At 48.4% G+C, this 25,418-nt stretch overlaps 1 protein-coding gene across 1 annotated transcript in view; it reads right to left on the bottom strand.

The window, feature by feature from the left end:
- MYT1 (myelin transcription factor 1) overlaps window positions 1–24,196 on the bottom strand; it is a 32,603-nt gene extending 8,407 nt beyond the window's left edge. The window contains exons 1-16 of the mRNA XM_057365897.1: window positions 24,142–24,196; window positions 22,265–22,295; window positions 19,057–19,119; window positions 18,099–18,348; window positions 16,426–17,296; window positions 15,655–15,789; window positions 14,236–14,326; window positions 13,626–13,739; window positions 11,979–12,193; window positions 9,267–9,391; window positions 8,092–8,361; window positions 7,240–7,394; window positions 5,279–5,341; window positions 4,998–5,066; window positions 939–1,001; window positions 274–357 (exon numbers count right to left, since the gene is read on the bottom strand). Of these exons, the coding sequence (XP_057221880.1) occupies window positions 274–357; window positions 939–1,001; window positions 4,998–5,066; window positions 5,279–5,341; window positions 7,240–7,394; window positions 8,092–8,361; window positions 9,267–9,391; window positions 11,979–12,193; window positions 13,626–13,739; window positions 14,236–14,326; window positions 15,655–15,789; window positions 16,426–17,296; window positions 18,099–18,348; window positions 19,057–19,119; window positions 22,265–22,295; window positions 24,142–24,196 (2,654 nt within the window). The remainder of the gene's footprint in view (window positions 1–273; window positions 358–938; window positions 1,002–4,997; window positions 5,067–5,278; window positions 5,342–7,239; window positions 7,395–8,091; window positions 8,362–9,266; window positions 9,392–11,978; window positions 12,194–13,625; window positions 13,740–14,235; window positions 14,327–15,654; window positions 15,790–16,425; window positions 17,297–18,098; window positions 18,349–19,056; window positions 19,120–22,264; window positions 22,296–24,141) is intronic.
- Window positions 24,197–25,418: the final 1,222 nt, after the last annotated feature.

The raw sequence follows: 25,418 nt of genomic DNA, 5'->3' as shown, positions 1-25,418 counted from the left end.
GGTAGCACAGAAACTGTTTGTGCCCTACCAACCTACTTTTCACATCTGCACAAAAAAATAAGAAAAAATACATCATTACCTCCCCACTGCCCAATTTTCCCCATCAAATATCAAAATTGCAACAGCAAAACACAGCAAAGAGCTTCAGCTGAGGATGCTCCAAGCAGTGCTAGGGAGGAGGGATGTGGGGTGAGTGATGATCCCCCCGTAAATCTGTGTGAGGCAAWGTGGATGGAGTGACAAGCTCCTCTCGGGAGTTATTTCCAGACTTACTTCATCAGCTCTGGGTCTTCTTTATCATCCTTTGTCGGGGTGATCTTGATCCCACTTTTCTTGGCACGAGGGCAGCCTGACAGACTGTGGTTAAAAAGAGAAGAAAGGCCTGTCTCACTGGCAGAATCCCTGCATTTGCTATTCCCCCGCTTCAGTCATCTTTCCCTTGAATTTGGCACAGTGTTTTTGATCTCTCTCGTTTTGCAGCTTCACATCACGAGGAGAAGTCAGAAGGAAAAAAAATAATAAAAAATTGAGGGAGATGGACAGTAATTAATGGTGTCTAGATAAGAAGATATCTGCTAACAGCCTGCAATGTTTAATGGAATTGTTGAAACAGAAGGCTCAGATCTCTGCTATTAATGTTCTAAAGCGATAATAGAAGTCATAAATAGGTAGCAATATTAACAGGAACATTGCATCAGCTAAAATCTGACCCTTTGTCTTTTATTCTGTTGAAAGGAGCTTCTAATCAGATGCTGGAAACATCAGAAAAAAAAAAAAAAAAGGAGAAGTCAGATTAAAGAGATGAAAATAGGCTTCAGTTGTCAGTAACATTAATGTTTTATTCAGAACTTTACAACTCTGCCCACTGCAGGGGAAAAAAATAAAAGAAAGCAACACAGAAAGAGGCTAGAGAGAAAATAATTTAAGAGAGATCTTACCTTCTATGCGATGCATAATTTCCTGTTATGTGACCAGAGCCATCACAACCAGGAGTAGGGCACCTGCGGAGGCAAGGGAGGCTCRGGTTAGCCTGGGGATGAGAGCAGGGGATCCACTCTGTGACAGCTCTTTTCAAAGAGAAATCTGGGCACTGTCAACATAGGAGCAAGGTTTTTCCTTCCTGCCCCTTGTCCCTCTGTAAGGACAAGATTTGGTCTGTGATACCAGTGGTACTGCAGTCAATGCATCACTGCMCAGCGTGGTGTTGGAGAGGGACATCTGTGGGATTTGGGAGCACAGTGGGTGGCTGCTCTGCCGTGGAGGGACACAGGTCTCAGCATGTGTCCCCACCCTCATCAAGGGGACAGCTCAGGAGCTGATAATGAGCTAAAAACCCCTCCAGGACAGTGTTGTCATCTTGAGGAAGCCCTAAGGAGACAGCAGATGCCATCCAGGGCCAGCAGGATGGACACAAACAGGGACAAGAAACCCTAAAAACCACTCTGGACAGTGAGGCCACCATGGCCACCACCAACAGAAAGCCCAACAGAAAATCTTGACTCATGTCTGGGTGGCTTGTGGGGCATAATCTCAGGGAGGGTGGACAGCCCATGGCAGGAGGGTTCTCAGGGTGCAAAACAGACCACAGCTTCTGATGGARAATGGTTAAGGAACAGGAGGAAAAKTTAGGTTAGCCCTGGGTCACCTCCTAGGGGGTCAGCAGGGGGACAGGAGCTCAGGGACCTTGGGCTGGGGACACCAGGTCCCCACACACGGTGCACCAGCAGCTTTTGGTGCAGAACCTGCCCCTCACTCCTCATTCTCTGCCTTACAAAGTGACCTTTGAAGGTGCATCCCCTGCTGTGAGTTTCCAGGTGAGCATCCAGCGCTCTCCAGCAAAGGCTGGAGAATGCTCTGTGATCACCCCAAGCTGCAAAAATGCTATCGGGGGCTKCGAGCCCACCCAGCGGCACAGAGATAATGACCCGAGAGAAACAGCATCATTAAGGGCTCGGAGCGAGAGCGGGGATGGATGGATGGATGGATGAGAAGCACCACGAGCACAAAGATCCGCTCCCGAGCCTGTGGGTGACGCCAACGACATAAAAGTTGTCATGGGGACAAGGAAGTGAGTCGAGGAGTGTTTGCAGGGGATGTGCACGCCAGCCTGCCAATTAGCCAGGGCTTTTTGAGTCAAGTGATTCGGGCCGGGGGAGGGGATGCGGGGAGGGAATCCACGGTGCTGCCGCAGGACCGGCGGGAGATGCTCGGCTGCTCCTTCTGAGCACAGCGAGCAAAACTCGGGGCGCATCCCCTCGAGGGAGGGGTTTTCTGTGTCCTCACTTTCTCCATTCCTGTTTTTAAAGCCGCCCGTGCCCGGTTTGGAGGACTGAGGGGTAACGTGGTGGTGCACAGGCGCTCTTGGAAAGGCAAGATGCTTTCTCAAAAGCTGGAGAGGGCTCTGAGCAGCCTGAYRCAGCTGAAGATGTCCCTGCTCACTGCAGGGGGGTGGATTCGATGGCCTTTAGAAATCCCTTCCAACCCAAAYTATTCTGTGATTCTGTGTTGGTGCTCTGGTCCCTGAGAGTCAGTGGAACAATGCTTTCCACAGGTGACTTTGGTTTGACAGCTTGGAAAACAGCGTTTTTTAAAGCCTTCTTTTTTTTCTGTTTTTGTTCAGAAAATATAAAAATTCTCCTTTTTGCAGCAGCTCTGAGAGAGACTTTGTCATTTGCAAGACACTGAATAGTCTCCTTTGGCAAAAAAAATTGGCACCTCACGTCGGGTGGGAGAGCAGGGACATATCCTGGTCCTAGAAGGGTGATGGGGAGGCTCAGAGCCAGGAAAATATCAGTGCACATAGCTCTGGTGCAGTAAGAGCAGGGACACATCCAGCAAGACCTCAACAAGGGTGCAAATTTTTCAACTCATTTAGAAATAACAGGTTTGGGAGATGACTGCAACATTTCCCAGCTCTACACTGYTACAGTAGAAAGCAAAACTATTTCTCTGATGTTCTAGCTTCAGGGTGGGAGGAAATTATGAAAACACYAACACCAAACTCTTTCTGCCTTTCAGGACTTTTAAAGAGGAGAGAGAAGTAATTTGATTTTTATTTTTAATTATCTGGAGACAAATCATACCAACAGAGACCTTTTATTGCATGTTCCAGCCTGGAGCTATTTTTTTTGYATCAGGAATATTAACCCCCTGAAATAGAATTTATAATAGAAACACTGACATGGTCTTATCTGGAGTTGTGAAAAGCTGTGACTGTGCAATCTATAAAATCTCCAAATCCTCTTTCCTTCCTCCCTCCTCTGCTCCCATCTTTACCAGGACATGGAAAAAAAAAAGTATTATTGAGGAAATAATATTAACAAGCTTTTTGGGGGGTCAGAAATCTCCTTTTTTATAGAGTATTTTGATAAAAAAGACACTGATATTAGATGCCCGAGGGGAGCAGGGGATGCTGCACAGCAAGGCTGGGCATGATGGTTTTTTTTGTGTGGCCCTTACTGAAAATGGGCACTGCTCCTGAGAGTTTTTCATATCTTTAACTCTAATTTGCCTGATCACTTGGCTATTCTTTCAGGCTGTTGGAGAAACACCAGTCCAGCAAAGCTCTCTGAAGAGGTTCTTTCACAATGTGCACGGTGTACAGTGTGTGATTAAGTGTGCTTAGCACTAATCACARCAGCCCTTGCCATCCACCAGCATTTTCTATTAATATCAGCTAATCCTGMCACTTTTTCCACCTCTGTGGTAAGGAGCAGGTGGTTAACTAACACTTTTCCTGGCACCAGCATGGGGCACAGAGAAGTCCGGGAGGCACCACAGAGGGATTTGGGATTTTTCCAATGACCTTACTGACCAAGGGGGCCGCCACTGACTCACCTAAAACTCCAAAAATCCCTGCTTGCACACAGGACACAGCACAAATTATTTCTTTTTCATTATGATCCTGTGCAATGTGAGGCCCTCCATGAGGTTTTACTCTCAGGAAAGGCTCCTCAGTTATCATTATGAATATCTCAGTGTCTAAATGACCCAAAAACTGGATTCAGCAAAGCAGGGAGCTCAGAGGAGACTCAGCCTGAAGGGATAGGCTGGGCCCACAAAGGAGATGGTGAAAAACACTCACTATGGGCTTTACCTCAAAGATGCAGACTGGGTGGAAAAGGTTAGAGTGTCCCCAGTGACCCCAATTAAACACAATTTCAATTTTCACCTTAAATACAATTTCACCTCTCTTTAGGGAAACCCACCTGTGAAGAGTAAGTCCCTACTGAAAATGAGGACTTTGGAGAAGACAGCAGCAAAGCTGAATACAGAATTCAGAGGAAGATATCTGAATGAAAATGCCAAAACAGATTCCTCCCTTCAGGAGCAGAAGTGGGAATGGGGAAATTTGGATGCCCATGAGCCCTTGACCACTGGYTCAGGATCCAGCCTCACCAAACATTTGCTCACTCCCTCTTCCATTCCCACACAAATAATGGAAATTATTAGGAACTTCTCTCTCTACATCCAAAACAGCTCCTAAAATGTAGCATAAAAATAGCACCCAGGTTCTCCAAAAGAGTTGGCTTTGCTGTGTGCTGGCAGTGAGTTCCCAGCTGTGTCTCTACCCAAAAATAAAATGTGAGCCTTTATCCAGGCTTTGGAATATTTGAGATGGACAAAAATGTTAAATGAAGAGGGTTATGGCCCGAACTAGGCAACAAGAGCTTGGGAAAAGATGCCAAGGGAACAAGAAAATTACATATCCACAGTGCCCAGAGGAAMCCTGCCATGTGTCCAGGTTATTTCCACTCATTGCCATCAGCCCCCTCCCCAAAATTATCCTTCCTCCRTGACATTGCCTCTTCAACGCAGCAGCTGGAAGCTGGACTCCACCAGAGATCCTTGCAGGCAGGTTTTGATCACCTCTTTGAAAGGAGAAGGGAGGGGATGGAAAAGCAAAAGCAGAGCAAGAGRAGTGGGGGCAGGAAGAGAGGAAAAAAGGGTGGAAATAAAGAAAAAAAAAAGGAGTTCCAAGTTGAGCGCAAACATACTTGAGGTCAGCAGAGTGGGCAGCCATGAGGTTTCTGAGGCTCTTGTCAGCAAGAGGACAACCAGAAAGGCTGAAAGAGAAGAGATGGAATATCTGGATAAAAAAAAAAAAAAAAAAAAAAAAAAGAAAAAGGAAAAAGAAAAAGGGCTGGGGCGTGGGGAGGGAGAGGGGCAACAGAAAGGGGGAGGAAACAGAACCAAACTATCCACATGGTCACAAACTATACCAAAAGAAAAAAAAGTTGTCTTTAGAGTTCAAASCATGAAAAAAATGTCGACCCACCTGCGGTGAGAGGCATAGTTCCCCGTTATGTGTCCACTGCCGTCACAGCCTGGGGTTGGGCAACTGGGCAACAACAACAACAAAGAGCGTCAATGTGGGAAAGGAATGGATTCCCCAAGACCCACGGGTGGGCAAAGCCAGGGCAGCCCCCTCGAGGTTTGTCTGGGGCATCTCAGTCCAGCCCTGCTGCCAGACCCCTGACACCAGCCCCATCCACCAGATCTCAAAGTGTGATTATAGCCTTGCATGGGTATAATCAGCTGTTTCCCTTTCAACCGCCCTTCCTCCCTTTTTGCTACTAAAAGATCATAAAGATCCTAAATGGCAATTTGAAAAAAAATTGAAAAAAATTGTGTCAAAGGCGAGGAAAGCATTTAAAGCCCTCAGCTGCCTGGAGGGCTTGGTGGCAGTGGGGAGGCTTGGCCACCCCTGGCTGCTGCTGCCAGGTTGGGTCATTGGATAATTCCTGCAATGCTGAAGATCTGGCTGCAGGAATTTTCTCATTCAGATTTCAGGTCTGAACAAGGTGCTTCAGTTTTCAGATTTCTGAAATTATTTTCTTTTCCTCCCAGCCCTTATAGCTGCAAGGAAAAGCTTGTTGTCTGCCAAAAGGGAATGGCAGTGACCTCTGGCTGTGCCCAGGGGTGATGGGAAGATACAGGTGAGGGACACCCACCTGGAACGCAAGAATTACACCCAAACACAGGGCATCAGACACAGTGGGAGAGTCTGCTCTGAGTTAACTACAGCTAATTCATTACAGCCCTTGGGCCAGAGAGCAAAAAGGATATGAATTGGGAGGGAAGGCTCAGGGCTGCCCATGGCACCATTTATTTATTCCAGGGCTGTTTCCATTTAGGAAATTTCTCTACCATCACAATAAAATTAAAACACAGGAGGACTTCAGGCTCTGCCTGAGAAATTGCTGTTCACATCAGTGCTGGATTTTAAGRAACCCCTGGGAGCTTTCAGAGGGCAGCTGGTCTGAGCTTTGCTCGTTTAGGGAAGATGCTGCCACTACTCTKCCCCCACAGATCCCCTCCTGCCTGGCTGCTCCCTCCACCTCCTGCCTGCAGATAAGGAATGAGTTGGATGAGAGCAGCAAAGCAGKGCCCACTGACTGTCCCTGTAACGTGTAGGAGGGGCAGATGCACAGGAAAGAAGCCAGGAACRGCTGGGATGCCTGGGAGGGGAAACCTCCCCACCCCAACCTCCAGGCTGATCCCGACGTGCTGTTAGAGCAGAGCCAGGTCCAAGCTGCCGTGTATGGCTCAAATCTTTAAACATGAACCATTCCTGGGGGAATCAGTGTGGATGCAGAGCCATACCTCATCTAACAGGGCAGATCTGGGTCTGTGCTTCCACCCTCATCATGAAAAGACAGACAGATGTGAGATGGTCAAGGTCTCTCTCCAATGCAAAACTCAGCACAACAGCAAACTTGCTGCAGCCTCAGGTCACATTTTGTGACACTGAAGTATCATGATGGGACTCGTTGCTCTAAGCCAACAAATCCTCTCTTCTCAATGAGACATCCTGTGGTTCAACACACCCTTCAAGAAGGTGCTGAGATTCCTTGGGTTCTGTTGACTCCACAGCATCACCCAGTGTCCCAAAACAGGGGACCAGGACATTGGGTAGGTGCCATCACTGTGCCAGAAACACTCTGGCAGGAAAATACCAGGAAAAACTGGCCCTGAAAGGAGTTCTCCACAGCCCTGTCCATGAATCCTGACAGCACCAAGCTCTCAGGTTCCCTTCACCACTGCAAATGAGGCCATGTAGGAACATATTTTGCCTCACTGATCAGCAGTTGTAGGAGGATGAGTAAGATCAATCACAGTAAGAAAGGGAGCTACAGTTCTCATTTTTAAAACGTGTTTACTAATTTTGTTTCCTGCCATGCTGGCTAAGTACGTATTAATAGATTTTGGAGGAAGAGGCAAGAAGGCAGAACTTACGTGAGCAGCTCTTTCTTGATGTCCTTGGAGAGGAATTTCAGCTTGAAATTGGTTAAAGTAACTTCACCTGGGTATTTTCTCTCTTCAAAGTTCTCCTCTGACACTTCTTGCTCATCAGCTTCCGAGGAGGCAAAAGAGTGAGCAGCAGGCTCTGACTGCAAGGGAAGGGGCAGAGTGTTGGTGTGCTCATTGCTGCTGAGCTGTGGTRGGAAAGGAGCCCAAATTCATCCCAGCTGAGGTCCTGAAACCCCTGCAAGCACCTCAGTACCCAGCCCAAAGATCCAACAGTCTGCAATTTCCTGGCTTTGTAGGAGAAATRTGTAAAACACATGTACAGGGATTTACACGTGGCTTTTCTGAGATGTTGAAGGGATGATGATCAGTGCAACCCCCTCACCATTCCTCAGCAGCCTCCCCTCAAGCAGGRAGGCAGGTGATGCCCCCAGACTGGGCCCCTCACCCCATCCAGGGGTCATGGCTGGATTCYCCACCTGCAGGATTAATGTCAGTGTCATGCAGGGCTGTAGCTGCTAATGGCAGATATAAATCATCCCGGGAAACACCACCAGGAGCAGCGCTGCTGCAAGGGACCTGAAAGGATTTGCAAGAAAAAAAAAGAGAAAAAAAGCACTGCAGACCCAGGGCAAGGAAAGCGATGGGTTCCTTCTTTCCAGCTTCCTGCCTGGCTGTCTCTGGTTGATATCTGACAGCCCTGACAAAGCCAGGACWATTTCTCTCCTTGGTTCAAAGGACAGGCTGGGAGGTCTGGCGGGGAATGGGACAACTGTGCAGGCAAACACGGCCCTCGATGTCCCCTGAGTTGTTTTTCAAGCACCAAGAGGCTCCRCTCACCTCCTCGGGCTCCTCTTCCCGCTGCCGGTTTGGTTTGGTGTAGTCAATGGGCCCATCCCACTCATCCTGGCGGGAGGTCTGGCTGGACTGGGGCGAGGTCATGGTGCTGCTCGTGGCACTGGTGCTGTTTTGGCGCTGGGACACGTCTGGGGAYTTCATGCTGGGACTGCTGCTGCAGCTGCTGCTGCTGGGGAAGGTGCTCTCCCGTTTGCGGTGTTTGTTCATACTCAAGTCCAGAGTCCCATTTTCATCCACCTCAATGTCCATGGACTGAAAGGTTGGAAACAAACCCAACGTTAGCAGCTGCCAGAAATTCCCCGTGGAGGTCTTGCCTCCATTTGTCTTTTGCAGTGCAGTGGGCAGGTTTTCATGTCCTGTCCTCTCCACAGTCAGGTAGGAGGAACYGAATAAAAAGGGATGCTCTCTCCTAAATATTTCAGGAACCCTGGTACTACCAGCAATGTGGCATTTTAACTTAATTGATTGGACACAAGCATCTAGTGCCACTTCATATGCCCCATGGCATCCAAAACATCTGCCCAGGGCTGTAGGTGCAATGTGGGATTTCTGGAAAACCAGTGTTCCTGTGAAAAATAGCTGGAGGTCAGACTGAATAYAACTGAGGAATCTCAAATGGCATCAGATACAGATCAGTGAGCAGCTGAAACCAGCTCTGAGAATCATGGAATTACATAATTCTTTAAATTGGAAAAGCCCTCTGAGATCATCAAGTCCAAACATTCACCCAGCACCACCAAGTCCTCCACTAAACCATGTCCTAAGTGCCRCGTCCACATGTCCTTTAAACCCCTCCAGGGATGGTGGCTCCATCYCAGACCTGGACAGCCACTTCCTGGSCTTGAAAATCCTATCAGTGWATAAATTTTTCCTAATATCCAATCTAAACTTGAGACTTGGCTTGGGAATGATGCTCATCTCACACGGGTAATTTGAACCAGATCACACAAAAAGCMAAGATTCCCTCCTCCCAACTCAAATCAGGGAGCAAAAAGTTGATTTGGGATGAGTGTCTGCATTCCCTCTGTGTTAAAAAAAAATTAAAAAAAAAATAAAAATAAAAAACAGAATGAAAGGGAGGACAAACCAAGGTGTTTCTCCCATCCCAAACCTCAAGGCTTTCCCCTGGGCAGTGGTGCCTGGGCTCTGTCACCCACCTTGCCGGGGGCCTCTTGCTGCTTGGTGCTGAGATTCTCAGGCATCTCCCAGCAGCGGGTGGACAGGTTGAGGATGGCAGTGGCTGCCATGTGTGCAGCCTCAGCGTCGTGGGAGTAGTCGAAGCCTGTGGAGGAAGATGAAGTGCTCTTCACGTAACTGCTGGAGGGGCTGTGGCTGGGGGAAGAGGCCTTTGGAAAAGGTTTGGCTGGAATAAAAAGAGAAGGAACAACACAAGGCTAATGTATAAGCGGCATGAGCAGCAGGGAGAGGTTAAGTCAGTGTGACACRGTTAATGTATGCACAGTTCCTGGGGTTATTCCCAATCCAAGGGCTGGTTTGTTGCCTGGGACGTGCAACAGGAGCGGTGCTGACTGCAGCCTGTGCTCGGTGTGAAAGGTTAATTCATTAACTGACTCTGCCATCAATACCCAAAACACAAGTGCTTTTCTTCATTAGAGCTGCTCCTTGGAAGCAGTTAAAGGAGAAAGCTTAAAGGAGCTTCCTGGCTCTTTTTTTTATTGTTCTCTCTCCGTCCATAACTTATCTGCAGAGCTGCCTTATGGGGAGATTTCTAGAGGCATGTTTGAAAACTTAAAATTCATAAAATTAYATTAATAGAAAAAACATGGCCATAAAATATGAGCTTCCAAGGATGACACTGGAGAAATATGGATTTTCTGACAGCTGACATGTCATTTAAATATGCCAGAATAACAGGATTTATTACAGAGCTGCACACAGCCATGCTGCTGCTCTGCTCCTGTATGTCACAGCAGCAGCAGTGCCAGCCTGGAGATGCAATTTGTCTTCATACTCTGTGAAAGGAAAGTGTAACTCAGGGTGGATGCACAATAAAACTTTCCCTAATAATAACTAATAATCCCCTATTAAAAAAAACTTGAAGCTTGTCCTGTTTAGTGGGCCCTCAGTGGGTGCAAACAGGGGATCATCTGATTTTGAACAATCACAGGATTGTATTCTCAATAAATTTTTATCAAAATCTTCAAATTCTTAATTCATTCCACTGTGCTCTTTCTGGGGGAAACCATCCCCCCTTTAGCGGGAGGCTCACCCAGAGAAGATTCATAAGCTTTGGCCTGATCATGGCAAAGCAAAGCCAACCTCGCTTGATGCATCCACGGAGCAAAGTGATTTCATTATTCCCATTACAAACTCATAATATAAGACACTATAAAATACTAATCTTCCCCAGCACTGCTTTCTTCCTCGTTGCGTGCGTATATAATGCATATTGACATTAATGGGAGYTATGCACACACATGCGGGGGAATATAAATCCCTCTGGATGAAGATCTCTTTAAAATAAGTTCTCAGTGAAAGGAGCAGATTTCCCTGCTATGATTGGCAATCATATTCATCTTGTCGCTTTGATTAACTCATTGGAGGTTTGCCCACAYGGTTATTCTTGTGTCTGGCTGCTTGTTTTCCTGTCCGGTTTAATCCGTGTCTTCGAGGCGGGGCGCGAGGATCCGCCAACCCAACCTGACAATATCCAGGATCGRGAGATGCCAATTTCAATTTCACACCATAGGCTCAGCGATGCTTTTCCATTTCATAAGTATTTCTACCACTAATAGACTCGCAATCAGCAAATTAGTGAAATAAGTGATGGGAAAAAATAGAAAGGATTATCCTAGTGAGTCTGCTGGAATTATTTTTGTCAGTACAATTACCCTGAAAATTCTTCGCTAATATTGCAAATAACACAATCTATTCAGCGAGGGAATCACTTGTACTGGGAAACAAATTACTTTTCCATCAGCCCTAACCCAGTATGACAGTGGCAGTTGTGCTCTCTGGCCTCCATCCAATTTCATTGTCTGATCCTGTACAGATTTAGTACTGTAATAAAGGGCRCTCCCATTGTAGTGCAACAACCGGGATGCTTTCAAGTACGAGCACTTTTTTAGAGAGCAGCTGCATCAGGATTAAACAGGATTGTGGAAGTGGGATTAGCCAGACAGAAAGCCCTCTTGAGGCTGCTGACTTCTATGAACTGGGCTCCTAAATATTTATTTCTCCCCCTCAAAAAGATGTCTTGAGGTGCATGGTTGGTGTCTAATAACACATTTGCACRGGCTATGTCCCTCTGCCCCTGGCAGCCCAGCCCCTCAGGGGTTATCCAACCATTTAATTTTCACCCACGGAGTTATAACCAGTGCAAGGTCCTCGGAACAGAACAGAGTGGGTGGCTACGATAAGAAAGAGCTGGAAGATAGGGGTGGGTGATGGATAGGTAGAGCTGGAGAGCAGAGCACGGCAGGGAAGACAAATGGGGGGAGTGGGTCATATATAAGATGGAAGGGAAGAAAACTGTAATCCATTTAGCCAGATGAGGAAAGCCAGATCAATAGATATGAGCTGCAAAGCAACGGGGACCAACTGAGGACAACTGTGTAACTTATCCCACCTCGAGACATCACTCAGATTAATGTTCCCAACACAGTTCTTCCCAAAGCCAAAGCCAAAAAGACTCTCCTCCAGACAAAGCTTTCCCAGCAGCCRTGGACTCCTCTCACCATCAAAAGTGCTCACCTTGGGACTCATCTCACCTTCCCCATCCCAAGAAGGTCCAGCAGCTCAGCCCCAAAACCCTCCCATCACCCCAAAGCCACGATCGCAAAAGGCTCACAACAAGCTGAGAAAGGCAGAAAATGCAAAAACCGAGACCATCCCTGCTCCCAACTTACATTTAAAGGCTTTAGGTGAGGTTTCGCTAGTCTGAATCTTTGGGGCAAGCATGCRTTTGCCAAAAACCTGAGCATCAAAACTTGCATAATCGAAGGTGACCTTGGAGTACTTCTCCAGCTCCTTGGCCAGGTTGGCCCGGGGGGTTGCTGGGACCATGTTGGGCCGGTAGCTTCCGTACTGAGGGATCTCCAGTTGCTTCACAAAGCACATAGGCCTGAGGATGGAACAACAAACAGCAATTATTTCTCTTTTCCTTGATGAGGTGACTGCTGAGAGGGGACCAGACACGGTGGGGGCACAGCTGCACCTTTTTCCTGAGCACTTACTGGGGACAAGGAGGCAATGACAGCCCTTTCGCTCTCCCTCAGCAAGTCTATATCTGGCTTGCATCTCTCCGACTCTGTTTTAATTTTTTTCTATGCTTTTTTACCTTCTTTTTTTCCTTCTTCTTTTTAAGCAAAACAGCAAGGTGTCAGCCTCATCCAACACCATGTTCTTGCAGGCTGTCATGGCATGGTAGTGTTTGCCAGAAGGGTACATCCCCTCCTCAAGGACTCCCCATACAGGATGGCACACAAAGGGSTGAGGACCCCAGTTCAGCTCCTCTYCCYGCTGCAGGTTCACTGCAGAGRCACCAGGGCCTCTCCCCTGCTGCAGCCCCTCCTGGAGACCYGCTGCCTATCATGAATCAATTTGTCTTGCATATAAATTGTATATAAATGGCCTATTGTTATTCTCCTTCCCGTGACCTCTTTCCACCAGAGAGTCGTCGGAGCGGGAGCTCCTTGCAGCATGGACCGTCCTCGTGAYGCGCTCAGAGCGCTCTGCGCCCGGCGTGGGCTCTGCTGCAAATAAATAAGTAATCGCCCTAAATGGCCTTTCCAAAGTAGCGAGTGCTGGAGCACCAGGGTGCTCAGCGGTCCTGGGGAGCAAATAAATAAATGAATCAGAGCCCGATGCCTTTGTGGGAGGGCTGCTCGGGGCTCGCACTGCGGTTTTTATCCTGCTCTCGTTGCAAAATAACCAACCATATTCCAATCCATCTAGAGCCTCGTGAATCGCATCAGCTATGGAAGCCAGCATCTATCAGGGACATCCTTAATGGGAGGCAGCCCCTTCTCCCRGGAAGAGAGAGACGGGCAAAGTATCGGAATTAATGTGACTCGTTTGGAAACGAGCGGCGGGTTCCTCTCCTCTGAAATGTGCAGGCTAAGGAAGAAAAGCAGGTGGACTTTAACACACAACTGCCACGGGGTGATTTGTGTGTAGCTTAAATCTCCTCCTCCTCCTCCCCCTCCCCGAGCCCACCCTGCWTATAATGCTGATATAATAACCAGCCCTCGCTGGCAGTTTGTGCTGAGGAGCAATCGGCACAAGTGCCTTCCGCTGCACTGCTAAAACCCTTTGGCCTGTAGCCTCAGCATTAATTGATGCTACAGAAGCAATTCATTGTCCTCAATGCTCTCCCTGGGATCATCAATTAAATATCTCCCCACCTTGGCTAGACCTATGATCATAATAACAGGACTCAGCAGTATCAAGATACAGCTGGAGGGAGCCGTGATGGCTGTTCCTGCGAGCGTGGCGGGGTGGGGAGGGCTGGGGGAATGTGGGGGAGTGGAGCTGAGCTTTGCTGTCCCCCTTACCTGAGTATCCGGTCAGAATTGGAGCTGGTCTTTGCAGGATCACCAGACTGGGTTTGTTGCTTTTCATGTGATTTGGCTAATTTTTCAGCAGCAGCAATGGGGCACCCAGATAAACTGTGGGAGTTGGTTTGGGGGGTTTTTTTGAAGGAGAAAAAAAAAAGAGAGAAGGAAACCAAGCATGAGGAMTGAGCAGGAAAACCTTCATTTCAGGGACCCAGAGCTGCACTGAGTCAATGAGAAAAGTGTTTGCTTCCTCCACGCTGAGTGAGTAATCCAACAAATTCACCTTCCAGCTTATCAACACAGAATCATGGAATCATGAGTTATGGAATGGTTCAGGCTGGAAAGGACCTTAAAGATCATCTTCTTCCAACTCCCCTGCCATGGGCAGGGACATCTTCCTCTATCCCAGGCTGCTCCAAGCCTCATCCAACCTCTTCTTGGACACCTCCAGGGATGGGGCAAGCACAGCTCCTCTGGGCAGCTGTGCCAGGGCTTCCCCACCCTCACAGGGAAGAATTTCTTCCAATCTAACCCTGTTCTCTGCCAGTTTGAAGCCATTCCCCCTGTCCTGTCACCCCGTGCCCACACAAGAAGCCAAAGCCGGTACCTCCTGTGCGTGTTGCGGTTGCTGTTGACGTGACCCTGTCCTGTGCACCCGGGCGTGGGGCATTTCAACACGTTCTCGTGCATCGCCAAGACTTCGGGGAGAGAAGGGGAAAAGGAGAAGGGAAGGGAGAGAAAAAGAACTTAATCAAAATCAAAGAGAAAGAAAAAAGAGAAAAATCATCAAGCCTCGTACGCTGGTTTCCTAGAAATCAGGGGACGTGAAATGCTGTAATTAGAATTAGCAGAGGAAAAAATAAAAGATTTACAAGGCAACAGTGCCCAGGTCAGCGCTAGATTAGCATCTCTGCACACAGCCTGGGCTTTCTCCTCGTTTTCTGATTGCAATCCAGTTTCCCCCATCCAGCCCCTCCTCCCCACCCCTGTTTTGGAACCAGGTCTCCCAGTTTCAGGTAGTTTTAAGTGATTGAAGTTGTAGCTCTGCTTTTATCCTTAGGACTAGTCTTTGTTTGATTTTATTTTTTTTTTTTCATTTTTAATCTTTGGGATTATTGCTTCCAGCAGTGCTGACCTTAAAAGTAAAGAAAATAATTTGATCTRCAAGCTTTTGTAAAGCCCATAGCTTGTGTTAGCTATTTAATATTTTTGCTTGCATTCCAGCCTGTGAGGATAGCTTTACTTTCTCCTTGTTTTTCCAGTTCTGTGTTTATGTCAGGTCTGCAACCTTTGAAATTACTGATAAGGAAAGACTCCTCTTTTTTTTTGGTCTATTATGCCATTATCATAAACATACAACATTGATTTTTATGTATCTGTACAGGGAAGGCTATTTAGGATGCTGGCAGAGAGGTAGAAATAAAATCTCTCACTGTGCATATGTATATATAAAAACCTGTTATGAGGAAGATAAATATTTTCTGTAGAATCTTGGTATAGCACTTTGGGAATTTTGCAGTGATGAAAGCACAGGAGACCCAGCAATCCTGCATATCCTGAATGRCTCCTCTCCCTTCCTGCCTGGCAACATATCTGGACAGCAAGGTAGAGCAATATGTCCTTTATTCTAACATGATGACCCAAGCAGGGAAAARTATGTGACTTTTATGATAAAGATGGGCGCTGCTGAACACACCTTGAGGTGGGCAGGCGTTTTTAAAGCCCCTCTTTGATTTCAAGAGAAGGCACCTCCTTCTCCACAGGATGGTGCTAAAAATCCTTAAGAAGGACAGGACTTCCAAGTAAATCCCCATCGTGTTTCCTGCAAGTAGTGATAACAATTTGGTGGATAGCAGCATCCAGGATCAACCTGGAAAAACACCATCCCATGCCAAAAACTCCAAGGAATAACATCAGACTTTCTCTAGGGATTCAGTCATAAAATTCATGTCATTTGAGAAATTCCCCTAGGAAATTAGGGTCCAGACTGATTGAAGCAGGCCTTGGTGTCCCACTATGTACTCACTCTCGGGAGGGATCCTGTCTTTGTGYGGACAACCGGAGAGGCTGCGATGGTGAGGGTAAAGTCCCGTGACGTGGCCAGTCCCATCACAACCAGGAGTTGGACATTTGATTTCTCGCTTCTCAGGTCTTGAAGGATCTAAGGATGGTGGGGAAGGGCAGTGAGAAGGATGTTAATGGATTTGGAGGGGAAGAAGTGGAAAAAAGTGCTGGGGATGCTTCTCACCGCTTTTCCAGTTAAGCAGGGAGAAATCTTTGTGTTCAGAGGGGTTTTTTTTTCTGGAGGTGCAAGTGTAACATTGGAAGTTTTAAAAATTGAAATCAGCAAAGTCATTTGAGGAAATAACACGACTCAGAGCACAAAGTCGCTCACAGAGACTGGATCAGAGTCAGGGGATGCTGAAGCCCCTACCACGTCCCCTGTGCTTCTGTGGCCAGATTTCTACCTCTACTCTAAAACCCCCTTGGATTTTAAATTAGCTCTTCTGCTCAGGCTGAGATTTTCAAGGTTAACTGACAATTTAGCCAAGCAAATCCYCTGCTCAGAGGGAGGAACCCTCGAGACAGTGTAGAGGACACCATCATTGTGTGCATTCACTGCTGACCTCTAGGATATCCCCATCCCTRTGGGCATCGAGGATTTGGGGTTAAATTCCACCTGTGGGCTATGAGCAGCCTCCTTCCCCCATCAGCCTAATAATGTGTGCTGAGCAGACAAGCCCAGYTCTTTCCCCAGGGCTGGAAAGAGGCAGATACACAAAGCTTTGTCCCRTACCTTTGCCGTAGTAGCTCTTCCGGATGCTGTCCAGCGGTTTGTTCTGTTTGTCCTCCACCTGGAAGTGCTTCACGTGCTCTCCTGGCAGCCGGCTGGGCTCCCGCACGATTTTCACCTGCTCGGCTTTCAGGGCGATGGCTTGTTCCAGCAGCCCCAGGTTCCCCCTGGTCATCATGTCGTACATCTCCGACTCGTCGGTCACGGCGGATTTCTGGGAGCGGGCGTCRTCGTCCTTGTCATCATCCGACCGGACCTCCACGATGACCGAGTACTCGGGCTTGGGGCTGAACTGCCCTTCACAGTGGCTTTTCTGCGTGTCCTGAGAAGTGTGAGGAGCCTCCTCGCAGATCACTTCAGGAGCCATCTCCTCCTCCTCTTCRTCCTCCTCTTCTTCCTCTTCCTCCTCATCCTCCTCATCCTCCTCCTCCTCTTCCTCCTCGTCATCATCCTCCTCCTCCTCATCCTCCTCRTCCTCTTCCTCYGCTTCAGCCTTTTCCAGCTTGCAGGACTCCTCTCCGTTCGTGTCATCCCGGGGCTCCGGACACAACTCGCTGCTGCGCTCGCTGGTGACCTCGATGACCTCCTCGGCATCCTCCGTCTGGATGATGATCTCCTTGTCGCACTCCTCCTCCACCAACTCCTCTCCTGCATCCTCATGGACCAAATGCACAACGTTGGATGCCGGCTTGGAGCCCTGCAGCTCCGTTTCAGGCAGCTGCCCTTCGATGGCGAGTGTTTCCTCYGCTATTTGGCCTAAGTTGAGGAGAGAGTTGGCGATTATTTCTTGGTAGCTGCTGTAGTTGGCCTTGCTGGGCCCAGACGTGCTCGTTGCTGTGTTTTGTCCATAGTGGGTTGATTTTGCTGGGCTTCTCTCTGAAGGGAGGGGAATCAAAAATAGGAAGAAGGAGGAGAAAAAAAAAAAAAAAAAGATGGAAAAGGAAAAACAAAAAAAAAAAAAAGGAGGCAATTAAAAGAGGAGGAAACGAAGAAAGGGGTAAAAGAGAAAAGGAGGCGGGAGAGAAAAGGGGGCAAAGAAAGTAGTCACATAAGCTCATAAACATCTCTTTGTCATACTTAAACGTGATTGAAACCAGAGCCTGGCAGTTCCACCCCTGGAGCAGCCTAATTTATTGCATTTGGGGATGGCAGGTAGAAAGGGGATTTCCACATGGAAGCTGTCATGGCACTCAGATGCCCCATCTTCCCACCCCCTGCCCCATCAGCAGGTACCCAATACCCAGTCCCAGAATCCCCCAGACCAGGCCTCCAACCCAGTGAGCSAGGCAGTGTCAGGACCCTGGATGGACATCCATGTCCTTTTCCAGTCACTCTTCTCTTGGAGAGTGSCCAGATCCAGCCAGGGAGGAGGCTCCTGCTAAGACCATGATGGCACCAGTGTGGGACCCTGGCTGTCTTCCCTGCCACACAGCAAAATTTCTGTGATTTCCATGGGTTTTTCCCTAGGGAGCACCCCTGATGGAAGAGCTCTCACTTTTAGGACACTGGAGTCCCTCTCAACTTAACCAGAGTGTTGCCATTGTGCTTCTACCCACGGTAATAATTGAAGAACCCATCCTGTACATAATTCAGAAGAGCTATAACTCCTGGCTGTTAACACTTCCTRCCCTTTCTTCATCTGCAGAACACAGCTCTGCAATCAATAATGATAAAGCACCTTCTGCTGGCTCGGGRCTGCGGGTCTCCTCCTGCTCCATCGCCTCCGCCTCGTCCTCCTCCAGCATCCCCTCCGACTCATCAGACCCAGACTCCTCCTTGGCCTCAGCCTCCTCACTGCCATCACTGTCGACGTTGTAGCCCTCATCCAAGGCCAGTTTGAGCGGGTGGGATTTCCTCTTCGACACCAGATGTTCAGCCTCCGCATCCTGAAGTTTCCTCTTCTTGGCTAGAGGGCAGCTTTGTAAACTGCAGATGGGGTCAAGAAGCAGAGAAGGGGAATTGCTGAGTGAGAAAGGCCTGGATACCTCATCCCAACTGCTTAGGCAAATGCAAGTGAGACAAATACACAAACTCTACCTAAAAAGTCATCCAGCACCCCAGACTTTTAGCTGGTTTAGCCCTTAATGGACAGCTGYGCTCTCAGACCTTGACTTTGTGCAACGACATCAACTTTTTTCCAGAAATCAGCACAAAGGTGCTGGRATGCAGCATCCCTGCAGTTGTTGGGGAGCAGCAGCTCCCAGCACCAATGTTGGTGATGGGSACCTTGAAATGAGGCCACCAGCTGCTCCAATTTCAGCATCATGGGGTGATGAAAACCCTCAGTTAAGGCTGGCATGGCCTCCAAAACAGCTGCTGAGTTCTCATTTCCCCTTCCCATCCATAGAGGCACCAGGTAGACCAAAATCTCTGCCCTTTAGCATCTCCCACCAACCCCAGACAACGGAGTCAGGTATTTCTGGCCAAGTTTGGGGTCTGTAGAAAGGCTGCTGCGAGTCTGGAGAAGCAGATCCCCCTCAGGATGCCTTAGGGACAGACAGAGAGCCAGAAACAGGCAGATTTGGGGCAGACAAGTTGGGTTGCTGCTCTGAAGCAGAATTCCTCCAGTCAAAGCCTGACTTTGGGTCTGCTGCTCACATTTTTCCATCCCCACTGCCTCCAAGCCCACCTCACCTTCTGTGTCTCGCATACTTCCCACGGATATGTCCTGAGCCGTTACAGCCTGGGGTTGGACAGCTTGGGATGGAAACAAACAACCATCARGAACAGCAAGAGGACAGGGAGAATTCATTTTTAATTAGAGTCGTGTAAACTACGGTCAGTTAAACAGGTGCTGTGCCCAAGGAACAAACAAACTGAAAAGAGGAAGATAATTTCCTTCAAATGGTTGCGTTTGTCCCTTTGAAATCCAGGGGAGGAGGGCAGGAGAGCAGCCTTGCAGTTTGCTAAAAATTAATGAAATTACTCACCTCATTTAATTAGATGAACGGCTCGCTGTGGTTTTATGAGTATGTTTAATTAAAGATTTGCATGTGTAAGAGCAAGCTTTTAAAGGCAGACAGCTACTGCACTCTGCCTCCCCGCTGCCACTCTCCAGATTTCTTTTTCTCAAGAGGAAAACGTGGRCTTTTCCCTTATCTGGTGGTTCATCAGGGAACTGGGCTCCTTACAATAAGAAATGGGTGAATTTTTGGACAGAACTGGGAGTTTATCAACGAGGTTCTAGCCAGACACATTGGACGGAGATCACCAAGACTAAAATCCTCAAAACCTCACTTTTGGGGGAATGGATAGGATTTAGGTGGCTAGATCTCCCAAATCCCTGCATTTTTTCCTGCTGCYCTGCAGAAGATGATGAGTTAAAGGCTTGCAGGGAGCTCTGAGCCCGCTCACAGCCACTGCTGCCTTGGCTTGAGCATCCCTCAGCCAGGACCACACACCTCCCCTGCAGGGATAATTAGTCCCAGCTTCAGGAGCTGTAAGGGCTCCAGATAAGGAGCATTAAAGCAAACATTTTCTGGCAAAACCAGATTATGGCATTGATTACAGGATGCCCAAGTGACTTGCCTGATGTCTGAGGAATTCTGGAGTCGTGTAGGATTAATAACCTCATTTAGCACTGTATCACCCTCAGCCTGGGAAGCTGGAAGTGCTAATGAAATCTCCTGATGACAGTGCAGAGGGAGAAGGCACAGCCAGCCCGGAGGGGATCTGGCCAGCCTGTTATTCTCAGAGTAAAAGCCATGGGACAGCATTAGATAGTACCAAGTGCCAAGTCAGRCTTTAGGGACTCGAATTTCTGCTCTCAGCAGAGCTCAGGCCTTGCAGGAAGCTGAGGACACCGAGGGTTTGGCTGCACTAATGGGTGCAGCAGCTYTGGGAGCACCGGTGGGTTATTAATGGTTCAACTCCCCAGAACACAAGTCAGATCTTTGTGTTCAAAGAATATGATTCATCCCAAAGCAGGGACAGGACGGTGCTGCTGAGCTGTCAGGAGAGTAGGAGCTCTTCCTTCGGGGAGACTGATGGGCAAAGCCAATGCTGAGAGGGAAAATGGTGGCAGCACATCCCCTGAGAGTGGGGGAACCTGCACCTCATGGCTCCTCCAGACAAGACCCCCTTGCTGCTGCCCCCTTGGCTCATGACCTGGCTTGAACCCACAGTGCTGAACATCCTCCAGTGCCATCTCTTGTGGATGGCTCCCAGCTCTTCTGGTATCCACACACAGCCCCAGCCCCACCCTACCCGCTGTCTGGCCCAGCAGGGGTTGTCCCTTCTCCAGCAGGACACTCGAGGTCATAGAGAACAAATCTCATCCCACTAACATGCACAACTGGAAGAGGCAGCTTCCCTCTTCACTGCTTATGATCTAAAAGTCTATTTAATTTTAATTGCCCTCAGTCCTGCTCTGTCCCCAGCAGCCCTGGCCACACTTTCAGTGACTGCACACCAAAAGACAGAGCGGTGTTTATGTCACCAGTGACTTGCCTGAAAAAGGCCTTATTCAATGGGAAACAAGAGCAGCTCTGATGAAGATGCTGCAGGCTTTTATAAGTTTTCCTGTATCAATTAAAGCTGATTACCCATCGCCCCATTTTTGATGTAGTTAAATGAAGCCTGCAGTAAAAAGCATGTAGGAAAGAGCCAAGTGCTTCAGCACCGWGGTTTGCCGAAGCAGGTGTCGGTTTGGGATGTTTCTGCCTTCAATTTGATGATTTAATGCCTTTAAAATGCACCAGCACAAAGGTGATGCTCTACACGCTCTGGGCCAGGCTTTCCCTCCCCACCCTCCTTTGGGGAAGTTTCGTGTGTTTTGGCAGCAATCCCGAAAAGGGGAAACGAGCTTCGAGATCTATTAACGCTGCTCTCCATCCCTCAAGAGCCACCACAGCGACCAGCTCTCCCCCTCTCCRCAGCCTTCATCTGCTTGACAAAAGGGCTTCTTATTGTTATGCAGACGATGCCCTGCTTCCAATTAGTCGATTAATCGTCCAGTTATTCAGGCAATTAGGTGACAGCTGCAGAGATGGCTTTGTGGAGCACTCTGTCCTGCCCCTTAGATATGTCACCTGCTCCAATTACCACCTCCACTCAAGTGTTCAGCAATAAAAGTTGGAGAAGGGGCATGCCCAGCGCTGACTCCTCCCGGCTCTCCGGAGTAACAGGAGAGTGGAGGAGAAGAAATGCTCTGAAATTGGGTTGGTTTGGGYCCAATCACTCTTTGACACACGCGGCTTTTCGAGGAAGGCTGCGAGGAGAGGCGGTCCCTGCTATCAGTGCCTGTCCGGGTTAAAGGGTCCCACCTCTGGCACAACCCCTGTGTGCGGTTTAACGGGAGCTGAGAGATGGGGGAGGATATCAGATCTAATGAGGAGTTCTGCAGGGCTGCACAGACTCTGCTCCTGCTCTTTTGGCTGCTGCTGTGGCATCCCAGCACTGCCAGATGGGTGACAACAGGACCTCGGTGACTGAACGGGGACATGGGGCCAAAGCAGCACCCAGCRCCACGAGTGATGTGACAAATATGTGGAAAAACCCTCTGGTTAATAGGATGCTGACCCTAATGATCCTGAAACACGAAATGTGGGCATTAGGTTTTGCTTGGGTTTAGATCTGGGATAGCACGGCCGATGGCTGGAGGGTCTCCAGTCTGATGTGATTCATTCAGAGCTCCTGTTTTCATTTCTTTAACTCTTGTGATTRCTCTGATGTGTTGTCAAGTGGTACCCTGAGGACTTGCACACGACCACCAACAGAAGCCCCACAGCAAGGCCCCATAAATCCCACAGTTTTGCTCCCTTCACCCAGATCCCTGGGATGAGAGGCTTCTCCCATGTGACCCCACCATCCCTCCCAGCACCACCAGGAGCAGGGTCCTTACCTCACCTCCTGGCCGATGAGCTCCGTGGGCACTGGGCAGAGGGCAGGAGGCAGCAATGGAAACAAAGGCAAGGTCAGAAACTCGCCGGGGTGCCCGTCCCCCCCAGGACTGAAACTCTCCTGCCTGCAGCTGGGTTTCTATTGCCTCCCCTGGCATCCCATTTGGCAAAGAAAGGGCCAATCTATCCTGCTGTCCTTTGCTGCATGCCAGCCTGTAGTGAGTTATAATCCTGCCTGGTGAATCCTCACTCCTGTGCTTATTTTGAAGCAGGTGAGTGCACTGGCAGCATCAGGAACCACCTCTCTCCTTTGAATCCATGATGACTTTGAAGTCAATGGAGCTATTCTGACATGCATGCATGTTACTCAAACATTTCCAAATAAAGACTAAGTTTTCTTATGCCTTCATCTCTCTTTTTGCCCTTTAAATCTGTTCTTTGATTTATTCTTTCACAGTTTACAACTATTTTGCTGCAATGGCCACATTCACCTCTACAACACCAATTTTTTTTTCTCCTGTCCTCGTCACACTGGACTGATGCAGAAGCCCCTGCTAATTCTCAGACATATGGTTGAGTTTTGGTACTTTGGGTTTAGGGTAAACAACAGTTTGTAGGATTTTTAGGGATTATTCCCCACTTGTGAATAAGAGGGCTTCTCACTGCTCTCAACAGAAACATAAAACCACATCACAACTGAAATCTTACATACAACCAGGAATCCAAATAATCAAGAGGAAAARAAAAAAATCCCTCAGCACAAGTCTAAATTTGCCCGGGCTAAAAACCATAACACRTTTTCTCAATTTGTTTGAGCTAATTGGGTTTCCTGGGATGCAGCTCCCGGTGGGATGACTCACAAGCTTCAACAAACTGGAGGCAGTGACGAGTCCCAGGGTGCAGGCAATAAATTACCTTTTCACATCGAGAAACCCGGATTCAAGCGTGGGGAAGGCAGGGTGTGAGAAAATAAATAGAATCAGGGAGCTCTCATTTGCAACCTGAATGAGCACCTTTGTGTATGTGCAACAAAGCAATGAAATCCAAATATTACAGCTCGGTTCAACACAGCTGGCAACATCTGGGTTTGGTTTTGTTTTTAAAAGGTGCAGATGCTGTGAAGAGCAAGGAGGAAGGAAGGTGAGGACAAAAGGAAAGGGGTCCAGCCCAGYTGTAGGAGGAAGCTGCAGTCCCTGCAGCYATCACACCTTTCCAGCCTTGTTGGYTCCTCACCTCCAGCCACCTTTGTCACTCGTCACATTTAAAGCCACAAAAATGAACCAAAAAATAGGGACTGCTCTGTAACCATCCCACATGGCTGAGGTGACACCGTGGGCTCTGTCACAGCCTTTCACCTTCTCCCGGAGAGAAAGCATGCAAAGAGCTGCAGTTCTCTTTTTTTTTTTAATTTTTTTTTAATCAAGAAATAAACAGCAATCAAATTTTGCATTAACCAGTTGTTTGTCCTCCCATCCCTGCCGGGGGATGGCCCATTTGCTTCTCCAGCGTGAGCTACTTCTGCCAGGCTCTCTCAGATGTGCGACTTCAAAGCTGCTGGCAGAGTGAGCCTGATGAAAGCCCCGAGAGCTGATCTGAAGCTCCAGTGATTGCCATCCCCTACAGCAAAGCAGGCACGGGGATGTTTTTGCCTTATTTGCCTGTTATTTTCCTTCAGCTGGGTGGAGAGGATGAGGGTTAAATATCATAAAGTTTTGTGGTTGTGATGTTTGCGGGTTTTTCAGCCAAATTTCAGTGGGGTTGGGGTGAGGGCAGTGAACAYAACTTAAAGAGCTAAGCCTGGACTTGAAAAACCAAAGCCTGTTTGGAACAAGGGAAGTGCAGGGAGCTGAGRTCTGCACAGCCCAGTGYTCCTGCTCACCTCGGATAGACTTGGATCGCGTGCGTGCTCTCTTATCGTCATTTTCTAAACTCATCTGCAACAGAAAGAAAAGAATCATTACTGAAAGATGACCAGAAGATTGTCATTAAAGGACAATGTCGTCTGTGGTTGTCACTTTGTGTAAATACTTGGGCRGCTGGAAAAGCTTCCCTGTGTTTTGAGATGGAGGCTTCTTGCCTCGATGTTATTGCTCAACCCACAGCACCCAGATTTAGCAATTTTGAATTAATTTCCACATCCTGGGGCACAGGAAGGACTTTGCCTGTTGAGTWGCACAGAGGGACAAACACCCAGATGTGATGGCCCACGATGCACAATRGCTGTGCCTGAGACAGCTCTTGTTAAGGGCAGAACTGATTTCTCTATTTACAGCACGGAACTGCTGTGAGCACCTGGGTGGAATGCCAACACAGAATCAGAAACCTCTSAATATGTGTCTGCAGCTGATCTCCTGCCCGGAAAGGGCAATTTTTCACAAGTGCCCTGAAGAACAACCTCTCCTCTCTGCTTAAATTTGCCACAAAGAGGACTGCATCTAAATAACCCACAAYGTGGACATCAAACACGAGGTCTGCAGGGAACACGGGCATGAATAAGTAACATCGGGGACTTCAAAGTTCTGGATATTAATTAAACATCACCACATGCCACAAGGTAGCAGAAGGCTGAAGTGCAGCCACCTCTGGGGTGCAGCACCTTTGAAACCAGGCAGTGCCTGGAGGTGGGAGCAGGAAAGCAGGGATCTCCGTGGCATGGCAAAAAGACATGGCTGGAATAATATAAATGGGATTTCATTAAAGTTGTCAAATGAGCTGCTCAAGTGGTCAAAGAGCTGKTTTACGTCTTGCCCTCGACGCAGAGATGCTCTCTCTGCAGGCAGGAGTGTTTGGCAGCAAATGCCAAGGGGGAATGGCAAAATTGGCAAAATTGGGGTGTGAGCTGGGAGGGGGTTCAGAGCCTGGTAGGTTGGGAACAGAGTTTGGGTTTATTGAGTGTTACCATGCTGGACAAGGAGAGAGAAGAGAAGGTGAAAGAACCATTTAGAAGCGGTGTTTGACATTATAAATAAACCCTCTGGAACATCCTCRACAAGGCCCAGCTAGTGAAGGAACAAACYAGCTCCTGTATCAGCTCCARATGAGGAGSTTCAATGGCTCCAGCAGCCCTGCCAGAGCAGGGACAGCAGCAGCTGCTCCCCATGGTCCAGGGACAGCAAGGGACACGCACAGAGATCTCGTGCTGCTCCCCTGGCAGGG

This window comes from Malurus melanocephalus, unplaced genomic scaffold (assembly GCF_030028575.1).
Source record: "Malurus melanocephalus ecotype Western Australia unplaced genomic scaffold, MMel_1.1 scaffold_59, whole genome shotgun sequence".
In the NCBI taxonomy this organism is placed as follows: Eukaryota; Metazoa; Chordata; class Aves; order Passeriformes; family Maluridae; genus Malurus; species Malurus melanocephalus.
This window is presented reverse-complemented; position numbering and strand designations above follow the sequence as displayed.